The 9,162-nt window shown below is 45.0% G+C and overlaps 3 protein-coding genes across 5 annotated transcripts; 1 reads left to right on the top strand and 2 right to left on the bottom strand.

The window, feature by feature from the left end:
* Positions 1-1,859: 1,859 nt before the first annotated feature.
* LOC117895661 (zinc finger protein 706-like) lies at positions 1,860-2,927 on the top strand. Its single transcript, XM_034803479.1, has 3 exons — positions 1,860-2,016; positions 2,421-2,570; positions 2,631-2,927. Exons 2-3 carry the CDS (start codon positions 2,427-2,429, stop codon positions 2,718-2,720), a joined length of 234 nt encoding a protein of 77 aa, XP_034659370.1. The 5' UTR covers positions 1,860-2,016; positions 2,421-2,426; the 3' UTR covers positions 2,721-2,927.
* A 173-nt stretch (positions 2,928-3,100) lies between these two features.
* On the bottom strand, positions 3,101-4,673 carry LOC117895658 (protein C15orf41 homolog). Its single transcript, XM_034803475.1, has 3 exons — positions 4,392-4,673; positions 3,838-4,320; positions 3,101-3,778 (listed from the first exon to the last, which is right to left on the bottom strand). The coding sequence occupies exons 1-3, from the start codon at positions 4,625-4,627 to the stop codon at positions 3,553-3,555; spliced, it is 945 nt and encodes a 314-aa protein (XP_034659366.1). The 5' UTR covers positions 4,628-4,673; the 3' UTR covers positions 3,101-3,552.
* A 281-nt stretch (positions 4,674-4,954) lies between these two features.
* Positions 4,955-9,149, bottom strand: LOC117895655 (kelch-like protein diablo). Of its 3 annotated transcripts, none has more exons than XM_034803469.1 (7): positions 8,943-9,149; positions 8,204-8,740; positions 7,844-8,137; positions 7,087-7,778; positions 6,833-7,022; positions 6,575-6,762; positions 4,955-6,403 (listed from the first exon to the last, which is right to left on the bottom strand). In XM_034803469.1, the coding sequence occupies exons 2-7, from the start codon at positions 8,681-8,683 to the stop codon at positions 6,379-6,381; spliced, it is 1,869 nt and encodes a 622-aa protein (XP_034659360.1). In that variant the 5' UTR covers positions 8,684-8,740; positions 8,943-9,149; the 3' UTR covers positions 4,955-6,378. The 3 variants fall into 3 exon arrangements, with proteins under 3 accessions (XP_034659360.1, XP_034659361.1, XP_034659359.1); XM_034803470.1 differs by having other exon boundaries at positions 4,955-5,431; XM_034803468.1 differs by having other exon boundaries at positions 4,955-6,762.
* Between the last annotated feature and the right edge of the window lie 13 nt (positions 9,150-9,162).

Genomic DNA, 9,162 nt, shown 5'->3' with positions numbered 1-9,162 from the left:
TTATCACCATCACTCACTTTTCACTTTACACTTTACACTCACTATTTTTCGCCATGTGCCCCTTGCCGTCATACTTGACCATCCTTCACTTCACTCACTTTTCACTTTACACTCACTATTTTTTGCCAGATACTCCTTGCCGTCATCATTGACCATTCTTCACTCACTCTCACTCTCACTGAAAAAAAAGCTCTCATATTTCGCCGTTGCTTTTGCTTGCGGCCGTCAATGCGCTCAATATTTCCGCTCTTTCTTTGGTCATACGGTACATTTTATTGTTGTTCTCACTCGCACTTGATCGCACTTTATCACCATCACTCACTTTTCACTTTACACTTTACACTTTACACACACTTTTTGTCGCCTGCACTTTCTGCTTTTGCCAAAATCGCCATGCGCTGTTTGCAGCCCTTACACACTCTCACACGCACACCACACTTCATTTCTTTTCCGGCTTTTCATTGCACTTTTTCGCAAGATTTTCGTTTCAAACATTAGCTACATTTATCACTTCGGTTTTTTGACAATTTTCCCAACAGTTATCACTATTTTTCAAGTCCGTTTACTCCACGACACGAAAACACATGCTCCTGCGCGAGGGGCTTTGTGTATGTAATAAGCTGTGCATATAGACGCGCGCGCATCAAACACGCGATTTAATTGACAACTGTGAAGGCGGGATGGTGGGAAGAAACTGCACGCTGTGAAAAGAATGCAGCCGCGTGGTCGGCTCCGCGCTTCTTCCTCTGCCAGCGAAGAACGAAAGCGAAAGTGAGTGGGCGAGCAAGAGCGTAAGGTGGTACATGTGTGTGTGAGAGGGCTGCAGCAGAGCTTAGAAATCTGCATTTGTTTCTCCTCGTCGTCCCCTCCCTCTCACAGCACAAAACGAACGAAAAGCGCGTGGTCAAGCAGGTACTCAGTGTATATGCATGTATATGTGACAGCGCTGCAGCAGAGTCGAAGCTCGGCCCTAGAAATCTGCCATCGCTCTCCTCGTTTTCCTCTCCCTCCCACAGCAAAGCACGAAAGCGGAAGAGTGTGAGCATAGCTCTAGCTTTGATTTTGTATGTGTTCATGTGTGTGTAGATCACGGCACGTCGGCAGCGTGGGAATTTCTTCTCTTTTAGCTCGCTTCGCCTATGGCTTTAAATGAAAATCTTTCTTTTGGCGACTGACAATTTATTTCATTCATCTGTTATCATAAAAACGGATATATTTCGGTTTACCGGAAGTTGCGCATCTGTTTAAATAGAGGGGGTTACGTGGGCTAAGTTTGTTTTTTCATTGAAAAAAATAACGGTTTTGAATATGAGAGTAATTTTCGCAGCAAAATTAAGGTCAGTATCGCCATAGTTTATCGATGTATTTTAATGTACTATTAAAATTATTTAATAATAGCTGGTCAACGATAGTGGCTTAAGGTTTACTATTAAGGTGACGCGGCTCTCAAAGGGACAAGAGCAAGAAAGATATAGCAAATAGTACCATATATGTACATACATACTATTGGTTGGCCAGCAACAAATTGTCAAATGAGGTAACATGCCATTCCTACCCACGTACCTTTTAATGCTATTTTATGGTTGACACTTTTGGTTTTAATCTTATTTTACAATCAATCCAATAAAGATAAGTCATGAAAATCAGCCAATCTTTTGAAGAATTGATTAATGATTCGAGTAAAATTACAATATTAAAGCTGAGAGTCCTAACTAGCTGATAATATTAAACAGAAGATCAAAGTCGAGGAAAATGATTTTAGATATACGGTATATTTACAGTATATTTTTAAAATGAGTAGGAATATTATGGTATTTTTCCGAGGGCCTGTCGGTATATTTTGTCGATAATTCCGTCAACAAATCTCGGCCATAAAAAGTGGAAACATTTCGTCAACAAAATTTTGGATTTTGGCTACAAAACGTGCAAAACATTTCGTAAAATTAACGAAAAAAAGCCAAATTCTGCGCAATTCCATATCGCACACGTAACCAAACAGAAACACACAGCAATTAGGTAAGGGAGATGTCCCCACAGGCACAACAGAGAACGTGGTCGTCCGTCGGTGGCCACATTTTTTTTGCCCATTATATGATGAGAGCAACGGGGGTGGAACGGCGTCAGTGCGGTGGCGGTACTCGTGTCACGGTTAAATTTTATTTACGATCATTAGACGTAGATAGAAAAACGCGTTTCCTGTGAACCCCAGTGGCTGCTGTCTGCTGACTGCTGGCTTGGTGAGAAAGAGAAAGTTCCGTTGCCAGTGCTGCGCTTCTGCAGCTGCTGTCGTTTGTCGTTATGCCGCCTTTGCTGTAAATCCCGCCTAAGCGCAGCAGCAACAACAACAAATGCTGGTTGATTGTTGCCAAGTCAGCGCGTTAATTGATTAATTTGTGTACTTTTTTATTATCATTTGGCAGCACACAATGGCACGCGGACATCAGAAGATTCAGTCACAGGCGAAGGCGGCCGACAAGCAGGCAAAGATGAAGAAGCAACAGGGCCACAGTGCCACCGACCAAAAGAAGGCAGCCCAAAAGGCGCTCGTCCATGTGTGCGCGGTCTGCAAGGTGAGTGTTTATCGAGTTTCCCACTGCCACAACACGAAACTAATCTGAGTCCACTTGCAGTCGCAAATGCCCGATCCCAAGACGTACAAACAGCACTTTGAGAACAAGCATCCCAAGAACGATATGCCCGAGGAGCTAAAGGATGTCTGAGACGACGCGAAACGAGGCAAATATCAACGACGAGTTGCCTACCAGTACGAAATCTTTGCAACAATAAATTTACATCAACATCAACAACCAGAGCAACAGCAATCAGCCGAACCAAATGAGATCTTAATGGGAGACGCCAGCAACGACTTATTGCCAATGAAGGAAACGCAGCTGAATTTTTTGTATACATACTGCTAACATTTTGAATTTGGTTTAGATATTTCTTTAACTTAGGATTGGAGATTGGCCACATCGTTCAGGTCATGCCACGCCACGACACGCCACTCGTGTTGGTGTTTGGCAATTGTTTAAATGATAAAACTATACAATACAAGACACAACAAACACAACCAAGCACATAGCATAATTTATGACTTTTGTTTTTTATTATTAATTTCTAACCTTACCCCCAGCCCCCCCCCCCACCCCTGTATTTTTCTAAGAACAATAATTAATTAATTATTAATCTGCTCTGCTCTGCCACCATTTTTTTGGGTAATTACGTTTATACAAATCGAACAATGCCAGAAACGAGGAGAAACAAACAACAAAATGTTTTTTGTACCATAACAAATTTCGAGTTAATCGAGTGTAAATGAGAATTTAAATAAAAAGAAAATACAAAAAATTGTTTACAAAAAATATGAGTACTTGTCATGTGTTGAGTCTTATAGTTAATAATTAAATGCAATGGCATTCGCGTCTTGTCTTGTTTTCCCTACTTAAAAGCAATTTCCAAACGTTGGAAAAACTTTGAAACATTTAACAAAAACATGTTGACGGACAGGACACGCAATAAATGAGAATATACCTGCATATGAACCCAACCCCCTCACGAAGGGTTTGGAGCAGCTTTCGCGATTGTCGTGGACTGCGCAAGAGCTGCTTCCACAGCAGCTGGACTTGGGGCTGTGGTTTGCCCTTCCGTTGGCTGCATTAAGACTAAATCCTCTTTGGCTGGAAAGTCCGTCAGGACGGTGATGCCTATATTATTGTCTGGAAGCGAGGGAGTCTCCTCCTGGTAGCCGAACCAATAAATGATGATGCCAGGACCGAAGCTGAGGAGAGAAAAGGAAACATGAGGCAGGAGCAACAAAGTGAAGGCTCAACCACTCACCGATTGCAATAACTCTGCAGCTGTAGGTGTATGTTCCGCTTGTGGCTCTTGGTGTCACCGAAATTGGCCTTGCTCTCGATCCAATTGACAACGCCGCCCTTGTAGAGGAAGGGCAATATCATTTTGATGTCGGGCGTCTTGTCGTAGCCCATGCGGCGCAGATCTTGCTCGTCGTAGAAGTGTATGCCGGCCTGCTTCGACAGATCCTTCAGCTTCAGCTCGTACTCCTCGCCCACTATGCGACGACGTAGGTCTGTGATGGGACCCTCTTGGTTATCGCTGAACATGCACTGCTGCACATTGGCCGCCAGACGGGGATCGCTGATCAAATGCGGATTCCTGAGCAGGTGGGAGACCTGCAGCCTCTGTCTCAGATCGTATTTCTCCTGCAGCAGGATGCGACACAGGGCCACGGGATTGGTGCCCTCGGCACAGGCCATGCGTATAATTATGTCGCTATACAGAGGCGCTTGCTTCTCATATCTGCAAATTGAAAGCGAGAGATTAAACCAACAAATATAGACTGGGAGAATGTAATAGAGATTCGGCCCTACGTCTTTAGTAGCTTCTTTGCCCGCTGTTCGTGCCGAAAGTGCTGGGTGCGCGACTTGTTGGACAATTCCGACTGCAAAATGCACATCAGGGCCATCGGGTCCACATTCGGAAAGTATGTGTCCCTCATTTCGAATTCACAGTCCATGGGCAGTCCATGGAATCCATTGACAAACTGACAGATCTGCGCGTACTTCCCGCTGCTCAGGATTTTAATTTTCCCTGCCGCTGCGGCCATTTTACAGCGCAAAACTGTGTAAAAATTGGAAATGGTAAATAAAGCGCCAGAATGAACAGCTGTGTGGGGAGTTATCGATAGCAGCCAAGGGCTACACTTCAAAGTCGCTAGGTGGCGCATTAATTCGACAGGCTGAAAATAATCGAATTCAAATTAGAATAATGAAATAGTTCTCACAGGGAAATGTTTTAGCATATGTATATATATATTTTATTATTATTATATTTCCCTACACTTAGTACGGTTTCCATTGCTGATGAACTTTTGACTTTCTGAACACTGTGCTAAATTTTGCGTTATATTTTTGTATTTGTATTCCATTTAATGTAACTATCAATCAATTTCTATTGTTTAATCTTTGCTTGGTGTGTGTGTGTGGGTGTGAGAGTGTTTTGTTTATCTCATTCTTATTTCTAACATACAATTAAGGTTTCGTTTTCGTTTTGTAAATGCTATTCTTATTCGTCAATGTGGAAGCAAAGTTCCATACGATTTGCTCACGGCTTTCATCGTCTCAACAACAGGTATAAATTAATGACAAAGGTGCACAATAATTAAAAATACAACTAAATACAATACAATACAATGAGATGCAAAAGCGTACAATAAATAAATCAATTGTAAATAAATAAAGAACATTTGTTCAATTGAAATAACAAAATAGGAAAGGAGAGGATTTCCTTTGCCAATGATTAATTTCAGCCAGCAGATCCAGGTCAAACTTTGTTTAACAATAAAACTTTAAAACTCGATGTGTCGAGTGGTCAGCCAGGGGTTGGGGCTTCATCTTCATCGGCATTCAATCTACGATTAACAATATTAAAATTTGTAGGCTTAGAACTAGGCGTAGACTTTATATTTAATTGTTAATTATTTAATTTAACTATTGAAATGTTTCTTGGGGGCTATCTTAAGACTTTTTTGTTCATTTGCAACTGTAATTGGTTTTTTTTTTGTTATCCCATGTTTATTTTTAAGCTTGACAAGCTGGCTTTTATTTTATTATTTTTAATTTATTTTTTTACTCTACTTGAAATCCCCTCAACCAAAGAACTGTCTGTCCTATTGACAAATAGCTGAAGAGGGGCCGGGCAGGGGGTTGGAAAATAGTAATAAATAATACAAACAGGGCCGCAGGGGTAGAGGCAGGGGAATTTGAATATTTTGCTTAATACTTAAATTATTGTAATACCAATTTTGTTACTTGACTTTCGAGCTCATTTTTTCAATTAATAAATTAACTGAATTTAGTTTAGAATTTGATTTGATTTTTAGTTTTTTAGTTTTGTTTTTAACTTTGTTTCCGAAAAGAAGGCATGGGGCATGGGGCTAGCAATTTCCATGAAATTTCAACCAGCAACAATCTAATTATTACGATTTCGAGTTTGTCTATCAATTATAGCTGCTTACCATTAAACATATACATATATATATAATCTACCATAAGTGTATTATTAGTTACAATCAGGAGTGTGGGACATGGGCATGGTTGAGGGGGGAGTTTCAGGGTTTAGTTGGTGGCTCTTATACAACTCTCTTAATACTAATCTGAGGATTGGGAAAGTTTAGGCTTAGGCTCTAACACATAAACAATTAACACATAGTACACTTCACAGACAAAACTGCTAAACAATGGATGGGGGAGGGAGATGGGTTTGTGGGACATTCAAATTTGGCTTCAATTGTTAGTAGAAATGCGGCGGCGGCAACGTTAGCGATGGCAACGTCAACGACGGCGGATGCTTCTCCCATCAGACAACAGAATCCTTGCGTATCCTTCATTTGTTAGCATGTAAGCAAGCGGGGAGGGAGGGAAAAGAGCAGACAAAAGACAAACAAACAATTGAATGACAGTGAAACGAGCAAAATTACGATGTTAATTGGGATGGGGTATTATTAGTGTTATGCTGTTGTTGCTGCTGTTGCTGCTTAAAACTGTTTTCGCACCACATATAATTCTCAGTCTGAGGTGCACGCATCACGCCCACGCCACCGCCCAGGCGGCGGTAGTTCATGCAGCCACAGAGACGCCATTGATTCGTCTCTGGATCGTACACCTCGATGGTCTTCAAATAGGCGGAGCCATCAAAGCCGCCCACAGCGTACAGTTGTCCATTCACCACGGCCAGACCCACCTGCAAAGAGACAAAAAGCAAAAGTTAGAGTTATATTTCGGCTGCAGGTGTTGGCATTTCCAACACTCACCCCGCTGCGTCGCGAGGTCATGGCCACAATGGGGCTCCAGGTGTTGGTCAATGGATTATAGCGCTCAGCGGACGAGAGCTCCATGCAATCATCTCGCCCGCCCACGGCATAGATGTAATTGTTGAACACCGCACAGCCCAAGTGCTTGCGACGCGTCGACATGGGACTGACGGCCACCCATTTGTTTTGTCTGTACACAGAGAGAAATTTCACATTAATCGGGGGACAAGGAAGCAAGTTATTGATTAACTCACCTAGGATCATAGCGCTCGACTGTATTCAATGGACACTGCCCATCCGAGCCACCAATCGCATAGAGAAAACCGCCAAGAACGGCCACCGCAACGCCTAGGCGTCTTGTGGTCATTGGGGCCACCTTGGACCATTTGTTCTCCTTGGGATCGTAGCGTTCCACGTGATTGAGGCACTGAACGCCGTCCTGGCCACCCACAGCATACAGGAAGCCATCCAGCACGGCCACGCCCACACTGGTGCGGCATGAGGTGGTGGGTGCCACATCGCAGGACCATTGGTTCGTCTGCGGATCGTAGCGTTCGATGCTGTTCAGGTAGCTCTGGCCGTCGTGGCCACCCACAGCATAGAGCAGATCATTGAGAACGGCCACGCCCACGCCGCAGCGTCGCTTGCTCATGGGTGCAACCATTTTCCAGTCATTGGTCTGTGGATCGAAGCGCTCCACTGAGGCAATAGCATCGCCGGAACACCAGCCACCCACGGCAAACAGAACTTCGCCGCGACGTGTTGGCTTGCGGGGTCTGGTGCGTGGTCCCTGCATCAGTGGACGCTCCTGGGGCAGCAGCAGATAGTTCTTGGCCTCATCCACCAGATCCCGGCAGGCCTCGTCGCTGCGCACCAGCAGATCGGAGCCCACAGTGCCGACCAGGAACTTTGGCGAGAGTAGAGGCAGACGGACGTGTTGGAGTACCTTTAGGGGAAGGCAGAAAAAGAGGTGTTAGAATGTGAGCGTCTAGAGATTCAGGGACAACTCACCTGTGCCAAATGCTGTCGCCGTTCGGCCACATTGTACTTCAGCCAGGACATGACTGCATTGAAGACCTGCTCCTCGGAGCGTACGTTAAGCTCGTCGCTGCAGATAATGTCCACCAGCTGGCCGACGGGCAGCAGCAGGAACTCCTCGCTCTCCATCACCTCCTGGAAGTTGTGCTGTGTAAATTTGTCGGCAATGCGAAGCAGCTCGCGGCAGGAGTGTGTATCGGCAAATGCCCGTATGCCCAGGCAATTGGTTGGATCCAGTTGGCGCTTGAGGAACTCACAGCAAATGTCCTAGCAAAAAAAGAGAACAAAACTCAATGAAGAGAACAGAATAAGCAAAGCAATCTCAGATCTGACCTGGATTTCGACCAGCTGTAGCAGGCATGCGGCTGGCAGCAGTGTCTGCACATTGGACTCCTCGACAATGATGTGGGCTGTGTAGCAAAAGTCGATGAGCAGCTCCATGGCGTTCTCGTCGATGTCGCGTATGGTGACCTCTGTTTGGCGTGACTCCTCCAGCTCGCCCGTGAACATTGCACAGAAGTAGGAGCTGCAGGCGGAGAGTATGACCCGATGGGCAAAGATCTTGCGTCCGCCTACATTGAGCACAACGTCGCAGAGCTCGCGGTGGCGTCGCAGCATATTGAGCTCGGTCAGCGTCACCTTTGGATGCTTCTCGGATGTGTGGGAGAGACGGGCCGGGGATGGTGGACGGTCGACGCCCGTGGTGCCGGCCACACCAAGGCCTGTGTTGCCTGCAGAGTTAGCATTTCCACTTACATTTCCGGCTGCAGCTGGGCCACTTCCTCCGCCCGTGGAGCCTGGAAGGTCGCCCATTCTGTTCGCCGCTAAGCGCAGCGGGGCGGAAGCAACCCAACCCCACACGGCGTCTATCTGTGGATACGAAAATATGAGAAATTGCTTAAATTTGGGGCAATGTTCGTTTTTCCAGCGCCTTTTTTCTCCCAGCCTTGATGCCCCACCGCCCACACACACAGCCATACAATGTAACACACAAACAAACACACACACAGGCACAAGCACTGGCACTGGCACTCATGTACACACACACATGGCGATGGCGATGTCCCAATACCTTTGCTTCTCTGTTCTCCACGGATACAAAGCACGTCCAGGGCCAGCTGCAGGCGGAAAATTTCGAAAATGCAATTTTGCTGCTTGCTTAAAGCGACCACATTTGTAAAGTTTTCGTTGCACAAAAGCGCCTATTTTTTTGCAAACAGAAAATTTATTTGGGGCTGGAAAAATCGAAACTCAGTAGCTATGTAATTCTCCGTATCGATTACTTATATCGA

This window comes from Drosophila subobscura, chromosome J (assembly GCF_008121235.1).
Source record: "Drosophila subobscura isolate 14011-0131.10 chromosome J, UCBerk_Dsub_1.0, whole genome shotgun sequence".
Classification (NCBI taxonomy): Eukaryota; Metazoa; Arthropoda; class Insecta; order Diptera; family Drosophilidae; genus Drosophila; species Drosophila subobscura.
This window is presented reverse-complemented; position numbering and strand designations above follow the sequence as displayed.